General features: G+C 40.6%; 1 protein-coding gene across 1 annotated transcript; it reads left to right on the forward strand.

Moving 5' to 3' along the window:
• Positions 1 to 426: 426 nt before the first annotated feature.
• On the forward strand, positions 427 to 10,651 carry LOC114662583 (prostaglandin E2 receptor EP4 subtype-like). The gene is made up of 2 exons (XM_028816140.2): positions 427 to 1,400; positions 9,675 to 10,651. The coding sequence occupies exons 1-2, from the start codon at positions 639 to 641 to the stop codon at positions 10,161 to 10,163; spliced, it is 1,251 nt and encodes a 416-aa protein (XP_028671973.1). The 5' UTR covers positions 427 to 638; the 3' UTR covers positions 10,164 to 10,651.
• Positions 10,652 to 22,491: the final 11,840 nt, after the last annotated feature.

A 22,491-nucleotide genomic window follows, 5' to 3' on the forward strand; every position in this document is an offset into this window, starting at 1 on the left:
AATATCTAAGAAGTGAGTTGATTTCTCTTCTTATCATAAATACGAATTGTCTGTCTCACACATGGTGGAGCAGAGCAATCATCAGAGGTGGCAATGCCCACCCCAGCCCCACTCTAGACCGCCCCGATGTTGCTCCCCACGGTAAAAACCAAAATCCGGTCAACAAAGATAACAATTCGAATTAAGCTACATTTATATAGCGCCTTACACATTTATCATATCATAAAATAGACACGGTTCCACTTTGAAACAACATTGGAGTTTACAACAAGAACACCTTATTCTCCTTTTCGGACCTCTTTTTTTTGGCATCTTTACCTTTGAGTTAACCTGCATCTTGACATTCCCCAAACCTTGGATCTCACACTAGTCATCCTCATGTCTATTTTTTCCAGGGCAATATTTCTTGCTGCCCTTCTCCCCCCTCTTGGTGCTCGTCTCTCCGTGTCACCAGCCGCACCCCCCTCGCTAACTGGTAATACTCCTTTAATTTCGGTAGATGAGGGGCGGGATTCCCCATCTCCAGTATATGAAGCCTGGCGCAGATCTCTCTTCTTGCGTAGTTACGCGAGTCATCTCCACTCCTCCAGTGCCTCCTCTGAACCGGAGCCCCACTCGTAAAATTTCAGACCTCAACGATGAATGCCAGCTTTAATAACAGTTCTGATCCCGACTCCGAATACGTTGCAGGGTACTTTGTCTTGCCCATCTTCATGTTTGCTATTGGTGTGGTGGGTAACATCATCGCCATAGCGGTGCTGTCCCGCTCCAAGAAAGAGCGCCGGGAATCCGCCTTCTATACGCTGGTGTGCGGGCTCGCTGTCACCGACCTGCTGGGCACCTGCCTTGCCAGTCCGCTAACCATCTTCACCTACATGAACGGCACCTCATTGGAAGACCAAGCCCTCTGCGAGTTTGACTCCTTTCTCCTTCTCTTCTTCGGGGTCACGGGGCTGTCCATTATCTGCGCCATGTCCGGCGAGCGCTACCTGGCCATCAGCCGGCCGTACCTGTACCAGCGTAAAGTCAGCACGACCGGGGCGCGCCGGCTGCTCTGCGCCATTTACGCCATCAACGCGCTCTTCTGTGCCCTTCCAGCATTAGGAATGGGGAAAAGTGTCCTACAAGAGTCGGAGACCTGGTGCTTCATCGACTGGCGGTCAAGTGAGCCCCTGCAGGTCTCCTACTCCTTCTTGTACGCCGGCACGAGCACCCTGCTCATCGCGGCCACCCTGGCTTTCAACGTTGCCGTGTGTGGTACTCTGCTGGCAATGCAGAAGGGGGCGCGCTGCCGCAGAGGGCAGATGAACGGCCCGGGCACCTCCGAGGTCGAAGTGCAGATGATGGTGCTGCTGGTGATGACTTCCGTGGTGGTTCTGCTCTGCTCGACGCCGCTGGTGGTAAGTACAATTAATTAAATAAAGTCTTATTCTAAAGAGAGTGAAGATTCGTCCTCGAAATCTCGTGTTAAATCATCAGTTCCCTTTCATTTCTTCATAAAGTGCTGATTTCCGAGCCAGAACCAGCATTGCAGCGGAATTCGTTCCTAGGTATTTGGCAAATCTTTGATTTTTCTAATGGACTAAAAAGACCTGGGATTCTGGTGTAGTTCCACATTTTTATTCGAGAATTTGTAGAAAACGGCTGATTAAGGAAATCGGATAAGTGGGAATCGGTTGACACGGACTGCAAAAAGCTGTCTCAGTTGGCGATACAACTGTCAGGCATATCCAGGGATTTGGGTTCAAATCCCAACGTGCCTGCACTCTCTCAGTCAGAATGCTGTTTTTTGATTAACATTAAACGTCCTACTAACGATGCTGCTCGATTAAGTTTTATTGGCATGAAATATATAAACGTAATTTGAAACGACTGGAAAATATTCACCCATACATTATCAAGTCCAGTTAATCAAATGCAGGGTCGCTGGGGGTCGAAACAGGAGTTTCTGGCAGCACTGGGCTCGAGACACGCAACAGTTCATAAAAGGACCGACACATGTAAAGCCCACCGCAGCAGTAAAATCAGCAATCTTTCCAATCTGAGGGGCAGCACTATATGACTCGGATTCTAACCCCGATTAGATGTTGTCCTCTGGTGGTCCTCGCACATCTCCAAAGACGCGTAAGTACTGGGATGTGTTCGAGTGAGAGAGATCGGGCCTTTGGCAGAACCGGAGCCCCGTACAGGTTTGGTTCTTTCATAGTAGCCGAGGCTGTCTGGTTAGGCTGAAGCCTCAACTCTAGTGGAGTTTAGATTTAGTTTTTGTGGTCTAACTATGATGTCCTCTTAAAAATAAAGGTTCTAAAATATCACTCTACTGTGTTCCCACGGACCCATTTCTTACAAAGAATCATTTCATTCTGTGTACGAAGCTGTTTCATTGGCCTTTGAAATATGTGGACAAAACCGACATTTTTAAAGGCTAGGAGGCTAGCAGGATAGCTAGCCTGAACTTAATCTGTGTTTTTGTACGCGACAAGAGTCATTTTAAAAGCGATTTCACAAATCCCTTAATACCTATTTGGACCTAAATAAATAAAGGTCTTTTCTTGAACCTTCATGAGGATGGTTTGCTCTGAAGAACCACATACGATAACTCTATTTTTAAGAGTGTACTGTGATCTTCTTCTTCTTTCGGCTGCTTCCGTTAGGGGTTGCCACAGCAGATCATCTGTCCGCATATGGATTTGGTACTGTGATAATCTTCTAAAATTGTTCCTGCTCACATCCTGTTAATTTTGCAGGCAGAATGAAAACTTATTTTCTGAGCAATTTCAGCGATTATTGGAGGCGCTATGGCGTCGTGGTCCAGGTTCGATTTCTGTCCTGTTGTGTGTGGCTCTTCTCAGGAGGTGTGCTACGATTCAAAATCGCAGTTTCGCAGAAATGGAAACGCGATGAAAGCTCCGTTTGAGTGAATAAATATTTACTGACGTATTATATAACCGGTAAAGCACACCACTCACTATGATTAACCTTGTTAATTATAATGATGAGCCAGGCATAACTTACAGAAAGGAAACAATTCAAAGTTATACCATGCAAATATATTGCGCAATAAAAATGAACGGACTAGGAAGTATATTTGTAGCCATATCCAGTGACTACGTTTCCCAGTCGGGATTTAATTTTTGGTTTTAACATACGTTAAGGGCAGAAATATGTTTATTAAAATCAACTTAGCCGAAACAACTAGAAAGGTGGCCTCGACATCTCCTTAATTATTCCGTGGAAAAAACATTCGGGAAATGGTATAGGAAAACTATGCGCGCCGTATTATAACGTGAAGTTTTATTTAAATATATATATTATATATATATATATATATATAGTGTGTGTGTGTGTGTGTGTGTGTGTGTGTGTGTGTGTGAGAGAGAGAGAGAGAGAGAGAGAGAGAGAGATACTTGTATATCTCTGCACAACTTTTATTAAAACCCATTTGAAAATTTCTGTCGATCTGTAATCAAAAAGTGAGAGCAAAAGTAAATATTCACAGACGCATAAAATTACGGCACATCTGGGATTTCCCCTTGTTCAATTAAAAAAGTACAATTTGTATCAATGTATTATGCAATATTTATATTTACATGACCGCCATGAGGTAAATAGATAATAATCATCACCTTCATCATCTTCGTCTTCATCATGAATGGCGCAATGGTTCATGAGTTCAAATCCCACCCAAAACCAAAGAATTATTAGTATTAAGATCACAAAAAGTGTCATCACCCCAAAACAAATGAAAAAACGTCTCCCATACGTGTTGACATAGAATAAATGGCTATTTAAATGCTAATTACACCAAGTATAACTGCATTTATGACATTTATTTTTTGAAAATAAACACAAAAGAACTTGACAAGGAAAATTAATTAAGTCCGAAGATTTATTGTTTGAGTGCTACTATAGTAACAGGAGATAAACATGTTAGATCTACGTATTTGTTTTAAATGAGGACAACTTAAATTAATTAAATACAAATAGGTGTCATAATTTTATTAAATACATCCAAGAAGTTACTTTTTTAGTATTGTTATTTTTTTTAACTAATTTCAAATGAGTAAATTTTACATATAAATTATTAATTGACATTATTTAAACATAAAAGTAGTTGAATTTACTCTGTAATATTGCTTGTAATATGTTGTCATAATTGTTACAGTAAATACAAGTATTTTTCTAAAGTAATAATTTGTATTCAAAATAAGAATTTCCATCCATTTTCTAAAACCAATTTTTCAAGTGCTAATATTGGAGTTGACACCAAAAGCAATAGAAAATCGTGCAAAACCTCCCACCAAACGCCCCCAATCCTACCGATGAGCGCTATGTCACATACGGTACAAAAGCAGTCCCCTACATATTACTTGAAAATAATTAACATATCAAGTGACTTCCTATTATTATTATTATTATATAATAAACCCAAATAGCAGCACGGTGGCGCAGTGGTATCACGGCTGTCTCGCAATAAGGAGACTAAGGTTCGCGTCCCGGGCTCTGTTTGCATGAAGTTCGCATGTTCTCTCCGTGTCTACGGTCCACAGACATGCAGGTTAGGTGAACTGGTGACACTAAAATGGCCGTGTGTGTGTTCACCCTGCGATGGACCGGTGCCCTGTCCAGGGTTTGTTACTGCTTTGTACAACCCCCCCCCCCCCCCACACACACCCACCCCCGGGTCTGGCACGATGTTCCCAAACGTGCTTTATCCAGGAAACACTCTTAAAACAAAAGGTGATAACGTACTTCTTCAAAGCGATGCCACAGGGGAACCATCCGTGTGGATTTTCCTTTTATTTAACTCCGTAACGAGTTCTCATAACACATTTATCAAATCTCAATGGTTTTCCGATTTTAAAAGGACCCATAGGTTCAGGTTTTCTTGATCTGTTACTGTCCTGTTATGGGAATAACCTAACAGACATTAAAGATTTCTGTTTTATTAGGAAACTTTTCAAAACCAAAAGAACTAATTATATATCCATAGAAGTCTTCGCAGAATGAAATGGTTCTTTGTCAAGCAAGGGTTTTTCGAGGAACTACACAACCCAGTCAAGTGCCATTAAATAACCGCTATTTCTAAGGGTGTTGGAGCGTAAAACCAATTGCAAGACATGAACCTATATAGGCAGTCCACGCAAGTACACTCTAAAAACTACAGTTTTGGGCCAACAAAAAAAATTAACGCAACGCTCTGCATCAAGCTTTTTAATACTATAACTTCTGGTTAAAATCACATAGAACCAACCCATAACATTGAGTAACTGGAAAAGGTTTTTCCTTCAGATCTTAAATTGCTTTTAAGCACCATCAGCTTAAAAAATTATAGGATACACAGAACGTTTTAAATTCACTGCACAGAAAAATTAAGTTGTCCCAACTAATTTATGTTATATTTTTAAAGACTGTTTTAAGTTCTACATACTTAATTATTAATATATTTTAAAGTTGTGATGGTGTAAAAAGTGAAGTTGGTGTAATTAGTGTTTTCAGCCTATAATTTTCACCTTTATCAAGTTTAATTATTTATTAAATTATTAAAACTACAGCCACTTAAAGAATGAAAATGTTGCAAAATTTACTTTATTGGAAATATAATGTTGCATTTTTATATTTTTCAACAAATAGCCATACAATAGCAGCAAAAATATAGGCCTCAATGTAATATTCAACTGCCAAATTTGTCACACCTGACTTCCATTGCAGGATGCAAAAACATTTTGAAAAATATAGCAACCTCACTATGAAAATACCAAGTGCTTACAAAGATCATGAGGTATGAACACACAACAGCACCTACTCTGACCTAAGAACATTCTTGGACAAAAGAGCAACATTCTTTGAACACAGTATTACAAAACCATAATGAACATGTTTTCAACAGCACATAATCAACAAAAATTTAAAACAAAACCTGAGAATGTTTACAATTGAAACAGCGGTTTATGGATTAAATAATAACATGGGTTTAAAAAAAAAAAATGGCAGTGGTTTGAACGAAAAGTGTTCTTAGAAAATGCTGTACTTGAGATTCATTACTTTCCCACTGGTTTTTAGTCCATCAAGTTCAAGGAACAGTTTCTGAAATACTTTGTATGTACATTTTAGATCCTTGGGATAGCTCAGATTCAGAGCGTATATTAAACCCATGAGCAAAGCACAGCACCTTGGGACATCAATACCATCCAGGATTTTGGCTCCCTCGATCAGGATGGTTCCAGTGTTTGGATTCTGGTCTTTAATGATGGCAATCTTCAATACTTGCCTGTCAAGGTTTGCTTCAAATTCTTCAATACTCTGGCAGAACAAATGCAAAAGTATATTAAGAAGTTTAGTAAAACAGAATTGTGTTAATACTGATGACGTTATTTTAACCATTCCAACACACCACCATACACATCTAATTACATGAACTGGCTCAACATGAGCAGTGAGTAGCATTGCCATCACACAGTAGCTATGGAGACAAATTTAACTCACTTTTTTTGTTTGTTGGGGTCAAAAGTGCCAATATGAAGTATTACAAGAGCACAAAAGCTTACTAGAATCTTCATAGTGGCAAAGTTTGTCAGGTATTAATCCACCAAAAAGAAAAGATGGTGTTTGGCAGCCTAATCAGAAACCTGAATATGTTTGGACTAAGCATTAAGTCAATACACTCATAATTTTATTTCTCATTTACAAATGGATCAGATCCATTGCCAGGATTTAGCAAAATGCTGTTGTGGTTATTTCTATTATTTAAAGAAGCCTTCTTGCATATATTGTGTTATCCTCTAGCATTATAATGTGTCATTCTTTAGGAAAGTGAGAATGTTTCAACTATTTGTGATGTCAAATTGTGCCACAGTAGAACTTACTTTCAACTTTCAATTCTTTGGTTGAGGTCTACAGAGAAAAATGTCCTTTTTTAAAATGTCATGTCTTACTTTAGGCATATCACAGTGAAAGGTATCAAAACAACAAAAAATTAAAAAAATAACCACTTTATAAGTGAAACAGGTTTTCAGTAACAATTACAGCTGTCTATAGCAGGTTTTTGTCTGGAATATTAAAGTGTAGATTCCACGGTGATAAATTACTTACATTAAACTCCTTGAAGAGGTCCTGTTCCTTTTCTCCAAGGTAGACAACCAGGCAACGAATGGCCACCTCTCTCCGTACTTCAACTGTATTGTTCTAATTGAGTAAAAAGAGAAAAAAGAATAAAATTAAATTCCAATATGACTAATCCAAAAGGGTGACAAGTCAGCAAGCTTAATTTCATAGACGAGTCTGATTAGTTGTCACACCTCTAGAAGCTGATTCTTAATGTGCCTTATCCTCAATCCTGAAGTTCCTCCTCTAGATGAGACTACATCCATTAATTTGGTCAAAACAGTCAATGGTCAGACAGAAAGAGCTCTATGCAATTCAACCTTTAAGACCAAGACAAACTTGGACAAAATTTATAATATTGCACTGATTCCATCCCCCCTGCAGATTTTATAAGCAAAGGAACATTTTACAATCCAGTTGAGGCAAAGCACACACATATGATGATGGTGGTGAGTTTAACATACATCCTGATTAAAATGGCTACTTTGAATAATTGCAAAAAAGGCACAAAAATGAAAATAACAAACAGCAATTTTAAGAAAAATGGCTGTACTGCTTCGGAGTATACTCTACTTATTTTCCAGTTGTTAAGTTTAGAGTCAAAGAAAGATTATTGCAATTAATGAAGTATCTTCTCAAAATGGCATCAGGCTTACATGCAGTAAGGCAATATTGCATCTAAAATCCTTAACCAACATTGAAACGCACGTGAGAAATCATTTAAAAAAAAGTAATGTTGAGAAAATATGGTAAGATGGACGGCACTAAATTTCACTAGAGCTATTCAACCGGTTATGCAAAATAAGTAAATTATATGTTAGAGCAATGTAAATAATTATTATCTTGAAATTGCTCCTCTATCACTTAGCTTCTACCTGTTCATCTGCCTAATGTTAGACAGCCATCACGTTAGCCTGCCTGAATCCGTAGCTTAACCTCTACAGACGGAAAGTAACTTTACTAGTCCTATCAGCATTGCGCAAATAAAAATGCAGGATTATTGAAGGAGAAATTAAGTACTATTCACCTTTGACAGCAATTAAAATAGCTGCTCTATCACTCACCGTAGCTGTTTGTTTCACTTGCAATATGGCGTTACGATTTTCTCACAGGGCGGCACGGTGGCGCAGTGGGTAGCGCTGCTGCCTCGCAGTTGGGAGATCTGGGGACCTGGGTTCGCTTCCCGGGTCCTCCCTGCGTGGAGTTTGCATGTTCTCCCCGTGTCTGCGTGGGTTTCCTCCGGGCGCTCCGGTTTCCTCCCACAGTCCAAAGACATGCAGGTTAGGCGGATTGGCGATTCTACATTGGCCCTAGTGTGTGCTTGGTGTGTGGGTGTGTTTGTGTGTGTCCTGCGGTGGGTTGGCACCCTGCCCAGGATTGGTTCCTGCCTTGTGCCCTGTGTTGGCTGGGATTGGCTCCAGCAGACCCCCGTGACCCTGTGTTCGGATTCAGCGGGTTGGAAAATGGATGGATGGATGTTAAGTGGGAGGAGTTTCGTGCCCACTCATGAAACAGAGAAATTAAGTAGACATAACGTTAGATTAGGTTAGATGAACTTGAATTTTGTTTTTCAATAAATGAAAAAAGGAATTTGAGTTTAGATTACTTACAAGTCTAAGCTAAAATATGTACTAATATAATTCTTTCACGTCAACACATTGTTTTCAAATTAAAATGTTTAATAAAATCATTGAAGTTGAATTTTTAACCTAATAGAATGCACTTGATTAAGTGGTGGTTAGAGGTCCCTTGAATTGCTTTTTACAGTGTACAAGCAGGTCTTTGTGGCAACCGGAGAACAAACCATACAGACGTGGGGGGACTGGAGGACTATTTCATTTATGTTAGGTAGAATGCCCAGAGGGGACTGGGCGGTCTCGTGGCCTGGAACCCCTACAGATTTTATTTTTTTCTCCAGCCTTCTGGAGTTTTTTTTTTTTGTGTTTTTCTGTCCACCCTGGCCATCGGACCTTACTCCTTTCTATGTTAACTAATGTTGTCTTATTTTAATTTCTTATTTTGTCTTTTATTTTTCTTCTCTTCATTATGTAAAGCACTTTGAGCTACTTTTTGTATGAAAATGTGCTATATAAATAAATGTTGTTGATAAATGTTGTTGTGTGCAGAACATCACGGCACGGGATTGGAGAAGGCTGAATCCACGAGATAGCAGAGGAAGCCACTGTGCCTCTCATCATGTGAATTATATACACGAACACAATGTAGAGATTTGAAGTAGTTACAGAAATGCACCACCACCTGGGATCAGATTACCTTTTCCTGATCTTATCAAAGAGGTCCCAAGGGCAGCATGCGGAGTGCTTTAGACATAAATAAGGACCGTTAAATTCACCCATATGTTGAACTCGCTTACGCCGATCGCGGGGTAGTCCGAGCCTCTCCCTTCAGTCCGCACAGACAGATGTGCTCCTGCACATCATCCCTCTTTCCTAAACAGTTACCAACTGGTAAAAGTCCTTGAAGTGATTATGGCCAGTGATATCTGTGCGGAAATACTATAAAGCAGCCGCCCTTAGCGCTAACGTTCTTGTCTTTGTTCCCTCTTCCAGGTGAGAGTGTTTGTGAATCAGATCATGCAGCCCATGCCAGTGAAGGACATCTCCGACAGTGCCGATCTGATCGCCATCCGCATGGCATCCGTCAACCCCATACTCGATCCCTGGATCTATATTCTTCTGCGGCGTTCCGTCTTCCGCTGTGTCCTTGGACTTGCTAAGGGGGCCTTCCGCCACAGAAGGAACTCTCTAGCGCTGGGACACGGCCACCCACTGGCATATTTGAACGCCAAGAGTCACGTGCCTGTGCTCTTGCGTCTGGAAAGCTTCAACAGGGAGGAACTCAATACGAGAGAACACCCTGAAGCAGAAACCTGTGGATCAGCCGATACCAGTACGACATTCGTGGGAGACGATGGAGGCGAGGAGCAGCCACTGCCAACTGCAGCAGAGCCCGCGGCAGAACTCCACAGGACTGTAAAATGTCCAGGAGAGGGGGCTTCGCTCAGTCGCAGCAGCCTGCTCTGCCTGGCAACCACGTGACAGCAACCCGTCTAAATCCTGATCTCAAACACTTAAGGAAAACATTTATTGCGCCCTGCATGAAAGGGGAGGAAATGGGACAGTCGTGGACATTAGGGCATATCAAGGGACCAAAGAAGAGGATCTTCAAGGAAGCGTGAGGAGTGATGGAGCTTGTGGAGTACATGAGGGACTTTTGGTGCTGATGGCGGTGAAGCCCCGCGCAGGGTGTGTGTGTGTGTGTGTGTGTGAGGACCTAAATACGAAGAACTGCACAGCTGCTTAGACTTACACAGACTTTCAGTGTGTGTTATAACGTGCTTGGGGTTTGAAAGGTTCGATATGGAGTCCTTCATTCCTATAGGATCTATTGGGTACCGTACTAGTGTGTCAGAGTGCCAACCACTCCACAACTTATTTATTGGCAACAAATGATGTATTTATTACAGCTTATTATTCTCATCAAAACTGTTATTGAAATTGATGTGACTTAATTAAATATATTTAATACAAAACAGGTTTTGCCGATTTTTCTTTTTTTTTTTTTTCTTGTGTAATTAACAAGGTTTCTCTTTTAAGGGCTTGTAAATGGGCTGTTAGAAAAATGTGTGTTTGTGCGCGTGTGTGTGCGAGCTTCACATGGAATTTAACAACTCCTGGAGCAATTAATGAGAGAAATGTGACGATAATGAACAACTGTAAACTTTCTAAAATCTACATAACATGATAAAGGGTACGCTCAAAAAATGATTTGTTAAATAAACTTAATTCACGGACAGTGGTCCCATAGAATTAGTTTGAGTTGTTTTAAAATTAAACGTTCTTTTTAAGTTGAGGGATTCACTTCGTGTTTAGGAAACACAGAATACTGTAGCAATTTAAACAAATGGCTTGTGTAGAACTGAAGTAACGGAATCTCATTAAACTTAAATTACATCGTCCAACCCGCTATATCCTAACACAGGGTCACGGGGGTCTGCTGGAGCCAATCCCAGCCAACACAGGGCGCAAGGCAGGAACAAACCCTGGGCAGGGTGCCAGCCCACCGCAGGGCACACTCACGCACACACACCAAGCACACACTAGGGACTATTCAGGATCGCCAATGCACCTAACCTGCATGTCTTTGGACTGTGGGTGGAAACCGGAGCACCCGGAGGAAACCCACACAGACACAGGGAGAACAAGCAAACTCCACGCAGGGAAGCGAACCCAGGTCTCCTTACTGCGAGGCAGCAGCACTAGTATTGCGCCACCATGCCGCCCCTTAAAATACATATGTTTATTAAACATTGCTATTTTTTGCTGAGAATACGTGTTTTTAAAATCAATCTAATTTAATCTTATTTGACTACATATCAATACCGTTTCATTTATTAAGTGTGTAGTGTTTCACACATTTTTTTATTTGTCTAAAATTCATTACTTCAAACCTAACATTGCAAGTTAAGCCCCCTTTCATTTATTTATTTTGTAATGTACAGCTTCCCCGTTTTTCCCAAATCATTTTCAGCACCTCTAGGTACTTTAAAACCACGGTTACTCCACACATTGTAATCAAGTTCAATTGTGGTTGATTGCACTTTTCCTGAAATCTTCACATTAATTACAATGTTGTAATGGAAACCAAAAAAAAAAAACGATGCTTTTCTTATGTAGGGTGGGCAACGTATACAGAGAAAAACATAACTTCTACAACCACACGATACCCATGTATGTATGAAAAGCCTTTACGTTTCTTCCAACTCTAAAAAGGTGTGAAGGTCCCTTGAAGCGTGCTGTCAAAAGGGGCGGAGCCTGATGCAAAATGACGTACTTTATACAAATATGGGATAGTCACGTGGGTAAAACCTAACGTTAACTCGACTTAATTCGAATGTATATGGGGGAAATGGGAGTACCATGTTTTGTGGATTAAGAAAAGTGTTAATTTTGAGTAAAATTACCACAAAATAAGTGAGTAATGACAACAGTCTCTAAAACGAAAGAAACTAATTTGATTGCTTTGTCTCAACAAAAATTGTGTTAATGTGACATCTAACAAATTTAAATGAAGGTAACTAGAAAAAGTTAACTAAACCCTAGCAAACTTAAAGTAACTTAAACGAAATACATAAAGTGAACATCCCCGTTAGTTTGATTTTTTGAGGGACACTTAAAGCACAGAGTGTACCGTACACTCTTAAAAATAAAGGGGACAGAGTGGCTCTTCAGAGCGATGCCACAGAAGCGCCATCCACATGAAAGACCCTTTTATTTATTTAGATCAGTAACAGGCACCATACAGTGAACAACCATCCATCCATCCATTTTCCAACCCGCTGAATCCGAACACAGGGTCACGGGGGGTCTGCTGGAGCCAATCCCAGCCAACACAGGGCACAAGGCAGGAACCAATCCTGGGCAGGGTGCCAACCCACCACAGGACACACACAAACACACCCACACACCAAGCACACACTAGGGCCAATTTAGAATCGCCAATCCACCTAACCAGCATGTCTATGGACCGTGGGAGGAAACCGGAGTGCCCGGAGGAAACCCACGCAGACACGGGGAGAACATGCAAACTCCACACAGGGAGGACCCGGGAAGCGAACTCGGGTCCCCAGGTCTTCCAACTGCGAGGCAGCAGCGCTACCCACTGCGCCACCGTGCCGCCACAGTGAACAACCATGAACAGATAATAACAGATTTGTGGAATATCAATGGCTCTTGATTTCTAAAAGCACTCGTGCTGGCTGCACACAATAACACAGACAAAGTTCAGGTTTTCTTAGTCTGTCAGTGTCTTGCTAGGTGGCCTATTATACATGAAAGATTTCAGTTGTCTTCTACATACAGTATTAGAAAGTTTTTCAAAGCACAAAGAACCAACTTAATACACAGAGAAGTCATCCCAGAATGAACTGGTGCTTTGTCAACCAAGGGTTCAACAAGGAACCACACAACCCACTGAACAACCAGGATTTGTGAGAGTGTAAACCAGGGGTCCTCAGTCACGGTCCTGGAGGGCGGCAGTAGCTGCAGGTTTTTGTTTCAACCCAATTGTTTAATAAGAAGTCCTTATTGCTCAAGTAACACTTCTGCTTCAGTTTAGTTGCCTCGTTCATTAAGATTTTGAACCCTTATTGCTTATTTTAGTCATTCTTGGTATTTAATTGCTCCTAATTTAATGCATTTCTCCATTTCGCTTGTACATCTGTGTGTATTTATCACGCACTATTGGATTTAACTAAATACTTGGAAGGAAAGTGAAGAGAAAAAAGTGAAGGACTGAGAATTACTCATCCATTTTAGCCTTCAAATCATTTGGATGATATCCTTAGAAAGGGGAAGAAAATCAAGAATGACCTGACATAGCAGAGTTAGAGCACTAATAAGCCATGGCATTACGGCCCTCCAGGACTGTGAATGAGGACCCCTGGTGTAAACAGTTACATTTTCACAGACCACTGTCCTGCCAATACTGGTCCGCCCCTCAAGTCAGTGGAGCACCTTAAGGCCATGTCACATAGTGACTGATGATCATCTTAAGCCGATGTCACACTGCATGACTTCTAATTGTTGGGAATGTCAGACTTGCCGACTACTGGTAATCCCTGGACATTTCACATTTAGTGACGCTGTGCCAACTGTCCAGCACACTGGCAGTGCCCGCTTTTTGAGACAGCTGATAACGAGCTCACTGACTGAGCCAGCGCTGTATGACGGACAGGTTAACAGGTACAGTGAGCTCAGCTCTCGTCCCTTATTAATTTGATTTTGTCTTTAGTCATTGGGGTGGACTTTGGGCATTAGAGCTGACAAACAAGGAATGCTTATCTAGAACGGAATGCAGTGAGGAGGAACAAGGAACACTGGTGTTTTGAACCCAACAAACAAAAGAGAAGCTTATCTGGCTGATGTCTTGCGTTATACAAACCACAAGAGAATTAAAAATAAATAAATAAAAGTGACAAGATTGCAAGTCAACTCGCCATATTTGTTAATCCTTTGTACAACACTGGCTGTGTCAGGCTGAATATCATGAAATAATAAAATAAAGACACGTGATACTCAGTTGACAAGAAGTGCACCTCTAATCAGTAAGCCTGACATATCCAACAACAGAAGTCATGGAATGTGACATCAGCTTTACTGTAGAGAACAATTTAAAATGAGTTGGTCCTATGTGATTTCCTTAGGCTTACTAAATTACAATTTTTCACAGTTTAAATGATAAAGAAGTCTTTAAAATTAGTGGTGAGCAGTGTTAGTCCTGGAAGGCCACAGTGGCTGCAGGTTTTTGTTCCAACTCATTTGTTTATTTATAAAACAATCCCTTCCAATAAAAGCTCTCATTTAATTTCGTGGCTTGTTAGGGTTTTAACTCTGCGATAAGGTCATTCTTATACAGTATCAGTTTTTTTTCCTATTTAAGAATAGTATCCAAATGATTTGAAGCCAAAAACAGAGGAGTGATTTTCAGTCCTTCACGTTCCTCGCTTCAGTTTCCTTCCTAATATTTTATTAAACCAGACAGTTCACTAAGAAAACACACAGGTGGAAATGGAAACAAGCTAGACGGAGAGCTTCTGGTTCCTTTGTCATCTTCATCTTATTCCTAAAAAGGAGAGATTAAAAACGGTGAATGCTGCTGTTTAAGACTAAAATAAGCACTTAAGGGTGGGGAAATTTTAATTAGCAAGACAACTAAAATGAAGCAGAAAATGGCACTTTCAGCAATAAAAGTGCTTCAGCAGCGACACTTAACTCCCCAGTAAGAAACTGGATTGGAACAAAATCCTGCAGGACCAACGCTGCTCATCACTTGTTTTGTAAATGGATTAGATTATACGTGTATTCTTTATTTTATTTTGCTAGCTTTTTTTCTGTGTTTTTCAGCATGTTGTTATGCTATTATAGTTCTACAGACAAATAAAACGCTTCTAGTGAGTGATGGCCTTAGTATTGCCGCATGAAAGATTCCCAGGAGCACATCTAGAAATAATAAATACATAAATAGATAGTTAGAATAAAACACATTAAAAACGCAATTCATTATAGCGACAATGGCGCAGGGAATCATGTTTTTGTCCTTCAAGTGATGTAAATCTCAGATTTTTTGTGACTTCTGTAATTACTCAGTCTGATTTAATACTTTTTCTTTATAATTTCTGAATATGTTCTTGTTGCGGTACAGATAGGCATTGCCTAACGAAGTGTTTTTGGGGTAAAGCATTTGAATACATGACCCACGATGTTTAAAAAAATCTGCTTTCTCAACATATCTACATTCTAGTTAAATTATGCATTTTTGAACAACTCTACAAAGAAAGAAAGAAAGACTTCACAGAGGTTTTGCCTGCTGCTGCTGTAGTGACAGGTTTAATACGAGATTAAGTGACAAGAAGGGAACAGACGTTATAGTTACATATACACGTGATTTGAATCAGATCGGAGTTCCATAAGATGAGTGCAGATGTTTGACACAAAGCTGTCAGTCTGCATGGAGTTTGCACGTTCTCCGCATTGATTTACACGCTGATTGGTATCAGTGAGCGTTTTTAACGGCGGGTGATTACCTGTTTTAATACAGAACAATAGAAAGGTGTCAGCAATACTCGTCAGTGGCCAAAAAACGATTAGTCCTTCATGTGCTGTTGACGCCCCTTTGCCCCTCCTTTTCATTACATTCACTTTCGGGCTCAATTAAATCACGGCCTTGAATCGAAATACAACACACTCGGAGAAGTCACGCCGCAAAATGCAACACGTCTACTTTGCTTTTAGTTATGACACGCGATCTACACGAATTAAAAAGCGATGGGCGTTTGCATTGCACTAACACGAAATTGCGTGCTATAGTGAAAAGTAATCGGACATATTGCTTGATAGTTAAATTACAGAAATAAAACAGTGCATAAATGAAACGCAACGCGTGTATACAGTATATTATATATAATGTAATTAACGAATTGCACTGCATTTTATTTTGGCTAACCCCCTCTCAAAAGAAAGAGTTGAACTGGCGCCCTCTGGTGTACGAATAGGCTTCGGGCTCCAATTCCTCGAACTGTTAAATAAAACCCAATTGTTAAAAAAAATTAGCACATTTTTTTCTCCTTCCAGATGTTGTTGTAGGAGGCCTCTGATGCAGAAATGAAAGAGTTTTTTTACATTTTTTTGTTTTAGTTAGTTTTTAGGGATATGTTGTAATATTGCAACTTTGGGCCTAGTTGGGAGCAGAACTTCCACATTTTGTACTCACACTCTCTAAACAAATATAAACACCTAAGGGTTTAACTGCAAGTTTTACTGCTCATGTACCACCATAAGACTATATATTATGAATAATAATTGAACAACATTTGCATTTTTATCAATTATGATTTATTGATAATCATAATTTAGAAAACAGGATAAAATTGTATTTAGTCAACTTAATGAAAACTGTCTATAACCAATGACTATTCATTTGCAGTGATAGTCCCAAAAACAGTTCTTGTCATCTGAAAAGCAGAGACATTGCACTTGCTGCACAGTGTGTTGGTATATCCTTTACCACAGTGTCTGCAGCGTCCTCTCTTTGTTTTCATGGAGAAATGTGCAATAATGTCCTTGTGCACATCCAGTGGAGGATGCACAGATGACCTCTTGGCTGAAATCCTATTTGCTGGACTCCCATCACCTGAGAATGGCCTCTTCTGCGCATTCAAAGGGCTCCTTGATGTTTCTGGGCTCTTATTGCCTGACGATGGTCGCCCTCTCTTTAGTGTGTTGGCAGCAGCATTCATCAATATAAGAGAAGACGCGAGTTGCGCCTGAAACTGTCTGCTGTTCAAAATCTCCTTCTTAGGAATGCTGAGAGCTTTGCAGTACCGCTTGTAAAGGAGCCAGGCGTTGATCACAGCAAGGATAATGGTATGCCAGAAGATGTATATATACCAGCGGCGTGATTTTATAGGGAACTTATATTTGGCTGCAAATGAGTCCAACAAATCCACACCTCCCATGAATTTATTGTAGATACCCACAATGTAAGGCCTTTCAACTTCAATGTAGGTTCTGGTGGCTTTGTCCCAGCGTTGAATTTTTTGCACAGGCTCTAGGCCAGCAAAGGTTGACACAAGTGTAACCGCCCTGTTGTCATACCATTTGACAGCACAGGTGTTGTGGTTCCCCTCCACTCTGGCATCAAAGCTTCCTCTCCCCTTTTTCTTCAAGCTCTTCCATCTTCAAGGTTACAGTTGGGTAGGCGTACTTGCCTGGCTGTTAATAATGAATTCCACAATCAAGGAGCTTAGCTACCAATGGGACAGAGGTGAAGTAGTTGTCTGCGAAGATCTTGTAGTTCTGACCTTTTGGGAGTGTGGAGGCAAGCTTCATCACAACATCACCTGACAATCCAAGTTCAGATTTGGCTCGTATCCCATCAACACTGCCTTGGTACACATCGAAGTCACAAAGCATGCCAGAGATGCCAGTTCTTACCCACAGTTTGAACCCCCCATGGGTGGGGCTTGCCTCGCATATATTGCTTGATGCAGCTGAATTTCCCCTTGAAAGGAATCATCATCTCATCCACAGAGTTGTGCTCTTCTGGTACCACCTGCAGGCATTCTCTCTGAATGAATCAAGCCATGGTCTCAGTTTCCAGAGTTTATCTTTTTTTCCTGCCTCCGACACTGTCAAGTTGTTTGTGAAATGTAATGATGTCACGCAACAGATTTCAATCTCTGTTGACATCACATCGGAAACCGGGGTGTACCGCGTGTCTGCCTCCCAATACTTTCGGACTCCAGACATTTGCACTAGGCCCATCTTCAAGTACATGCCAATCACCTGCTCAATTTCCTTTGTGTTGGTGTTTATAGATGTTCCAGTCTTTTGAAAGCTGTACTCATTCGTGTTTTTTGCCAGAGTCAGAATCATGTCTTCTGAGACAAACCTCTGGAAGTACTCCAGTGGTGTGTGAAGGGAAACAGCAGCATCAGTCAGTGGGATGTTGATTTTCTTTGTCCACTTCACTGGCATCTTCATCTGCCTCTTCATCACTTGCATCAATGTCATCTGATTCCATCTCGAAGTCACTCTCTCCATTTTGGACGGCAGCAATCACATCCTGCACACTGTATACAAGACCTTTCTTTGCTAGTGGCATTCTGAAATGGAAAAAATAGTAAGTATAGAGTATAGTACACAGGGTATATAATTTCAATGTAAATAATCCTAATCTTATTTACACATTACATTGAGGACACACAGTACTGTCTGGCTAACCTATTATGATCACTACTTACCATTCTAAAAGGATTGCATGTGTTGTGATGTGAGATTTTACATATAATTTGATGAATATTTTTGTATGTCTTTATTTGATTTTTAGGCAAAGCAATGTAATTTAGTGTTACTTTGGTGAGAGGCATTCGTGTTTGCCCCCCCTTTTTACAGCTGAGCCTCTTTGAATTTTATGACAGGATTTGGGGGATGGATGTTTTAAACCAGTGTGGCAAGTGTTTCTTTGCGAAAGTCATTTCTACCCCCGCAAATGGGCTAAGGTGTACTTTAACATATGGTTTGGGGGCAGGTGTTAAGATGTTCTATTTCCCCCATTGGTCTGAAGTATGGCTGTTTGGAATTGGCTTGTCTTAGAGGCCATTAAGTACCATGATGTCCTATTGGCTCGAGGGGTTTGGACAGCACATCTATAAATGTATGTGTTTAACCTCACACTCTCTTTCTTACCAACCAACATATGATGAAGAAGCATCTCTCTTGCTAACCTGATGATGAAGACCACACAATAAAGAAAACAGCTCAGTAGCCATTTTGAACAGACATGTGGCTGAAAGCTGAGCACCAATGATGCCTTAACTAGAGACATTTAAGTAACTACAAGTCTGTGCCGCCTGAACTACATATCACCATTTAATCAGGTTGTATGGTTGCCAATATTCAAATGTACTTTGCATTTTGTTATTATTTATGAATATTATCAATAATACTAATACATTGTTTAAACTGTAACTTAACTTCTGCTTGTCTTTTACTGCATCTAATTGCCTGAGATTATAGATATAGAAGGGAAGGTGGGGATAAGTTATATACAATAGTACCTTATAAACAGTGGTAAGTCTGTGAGATTAGGCATTCTAAGGCTACATATTAATAATACAATAGGGGAAAGTAGAGCAATATATATTACTCTACCAAGACAAAACAGCATGCAACCCCCAGACCACTTACATCCCCCAATTCAAGAACATTATCACCTGTCCCTGAGCAATGCAGGAGCCAACCCACCCCACCCCCAACCATTCCTGAATATTCACAACTTGTTTCTGCCTAATGCAACAAGTAGCTGTTTGGGCAAACAAACAAGTCCAGAAAAAATCCCAGGATCAAAATTTTTTAAAATAAGATAGAGTTTTAAATACTGCTACAGAAAGAGCTTCATGCAACTAGAAGTAACGCATTCCTTTATGTAATTCAAAAGTCCAAAACTCCAGCCAGACAGGTCAAAACTCCAAATTATAACAAAGAAATTACATGCAGAACTTTGGAATCACCATAGACATTGCATATCTATTATTCTATTCTAGTTTTTTTTTATTTGCATATGTGAATATGAAGTGTAAAGTCCCCATGCAATATGTAAGGTGCATATCCTACTTTGACTACCAACCTCACCCAATGTTGTAGAATTACAACATGGACATAATAAACTCAAAATCTAATTTGATTAAAATATTCCACAGTAACGCAGTATCTACGTGCTCCTAGACATTGTAATAAACACATAAAAAATATTTCAGGCTTTTTACTTACTTGAATTTTGTTATATCCAGTCCAGTAAAACAAAGGGATGAGCTTCAAGGAGCGGTTGCAGGTTGAATGAGTTCATGACCAAATGGCCAGGCACATATACATATTTACTATCCAATAGCATTGCAAGGCTAAACAATATGACTCAATGACTATGTAAATGTGGTCATTTAAAAAAAAAAAAAACATTTACAGGTATATTTTCAGGAGAGCTAAAGGTAATGTAGTAATTTTACAACAGTGGGCCTTGATATTAAGCGTGCTTGAGAAAAGACAGGTAAAACACGAGGCAATATTTCCATAACATTTACAAACTCGGTCATTCCGTTTGTTGAATAACACTTCGTGACTGCTAAGCTTTTTTGAATTTTATTAAATTAATTAATCCCAAGGGGAAATTCAGATACACACAGCAGCAGAAACATTAAAAACAAGGATAGATAGATAGATAGATAGATAGATAGATAGATAGATAGATAGATAGATAGATAGATAGATAGATAGATAGATAGATAGATAGATAGATAGATAGATAGATAGATGGATAGATGGATGGATAGGATAGGATAGGATACTGTGTTTGTCCTGTGATCGAGAAGACTTTCCTGATAAGTTGGTTCAAGCATTGTTATTTTTTTGAGCTCTGGTAGCTTTCCCAGGCGACTGAAATGTAGTCACACAAGTTTATGCCTCAATGGGCTTTAGCAGGACCTGTTGTTTTAAAACCAGCCATACTCCCTAACAAGAAAACACTCCACCAAAAAAGTCCTTTGTAGGGGAAAAAATCGAATAAATCTCGGGAAATGTAATTCGGAGAGAGTCACCCTTCCAGGTAAATAGGGCGTCCAATGGGTGTCAAAAAAATGGGGTAAACACAACACACAAAACAGAACAAATGCTCAATACAGTAGCGGGCTCAGGGTCCGCACCTCAGAGAGGCGTGCGCCTCAGGTCCGAGGAGGCGGGAACTCCTGGAGAAGCGGGCTATAAAGCAGCCCGTGAGCAACAGATAAATGGGGGGCACGGACCCAGCACTTGGATCGGACGTGTTTCTTAGCTGCTGCAGCCCATCGGCTAGGATCTGTCGTCGCCGGCAAGCCGCGGGTTGCACCCTGGGCTTGGGTCTGCTCGCAGAAAACCAGAGGAATAGTGTGATAAACGGGTTGCCTCTGACCGCAGCTGAGGTGGAGCTGGGTGGCGAGCAGGAAGGGGCAAATGGATAAACAGACCAGGAGCGCTTGGCACTGCAGAATAACTGAAACAGCCTGAAGATGCCAACGGTCCTTTAAGGGCAACTCGCCATAATCGGCACTCGCACCCCCGGGTCGTTACAATACACTCAACAGAGTACCACACTGAATAAAACACTTCATCTGTAAAGAATAATCACATTTAGTCTCAGTTTTAAATCTGCATGTGGCCGATTCCAAAATGTACTTATTTATGATTCAGAAAACTGCCGGCATTGTGAGCGATTTTTGTTAACTGCTGCACGTCAGCTCTGCGGTTAGCGCCACCGCCTCACAGCTCGGAGACAAAAGCTCCTAAAGTGCGCTCGACACTCCTCGTGCCCTCTCATTGATCAAACGCCCCAGTAAACAGATCGTTGTGAAACAAAAAGAAAAGACAGCCATTGACATTCCTCCACTTAATGAATAGCACTTCAGTTCAGTGTGCGCACCTCTCGACAAAGCTCTTGGGATTTGTGCGCATTAGCTTGAGTTCTAGCTCATCAAATCACTGATGATAAACGGCCCAGTTGGAAATGGGACATCATAATGTCAGCTCGATAAACTATATTAAAAAAAAGCGCTTAAGGCACAACTACGGAGTGAATGCTACATTTACGATCAATAAGAAATAATTGTGTGGAATTAACTAGTTCGCGGCACGATTAGGATGTTGTTAATGCCATTTTCCTCAAGGCATGAGACGTTTTCGAATTTAAAAACGTAACGCTGATAGACAAAGCGTGTACGGATGGACGGAAAGATACCCGACACAAGCAATCCGTTTTTCTGATTCACTTTGATAACTTCCGTCATGCCTTCCTGAATCCGCTGACATTGAATGAGCAAGCTGAAGCGCACTTCATTAAATGGACACTCGTGAAAGGCTGTCATGTCGGTTATTTATACATCGACCCATTTTCCGGAGTGCTTGATCAATGGTAGAAACACGTTGAGCCGTAGGCTATAACTCCTGCAGCATCGCGGAACTCATTTTGAATACATTTGCAAACCTTTCTGAAAACGTTTTCTCTGTGTCACTATGGGTCAACCGTGTGTAGACTGATGAGCAAAAATGTCAAAGATATCCATTTGCGATTATATCTCAAACACAATAAAGTGTGCAGAAAGTGAAGGGGTCTGAATACTTCCTGAATCCACTTCATAACCACGATCGTTTTCTTTCCCGTTTCCCAGTCTATAAAACTGAACAGAAAGGAGGATCTTTATACGTACAATGAAAACCGTTACCCAGCGAGGATGACAACGTCTCCTGCACCTTACCTTAAAACAGGAGCTCCTCGGTTTCA

The sequence above is a fragment of the Erpetoichthys calabaricus genome, chromosome 12 (genome assembly GCF_900747795.2).
Source record: "Erpetoichthys calabaricus chromosome 12, fErpCal1.3, whole genome shotgun sequence".
Lineage (NCBI taxonomy): Eukaryota > Metazoa > Chordata > Cladistia > Polypteriformes > Polypteridae > Erpetoichthys > Erpetoichthys calabaricus.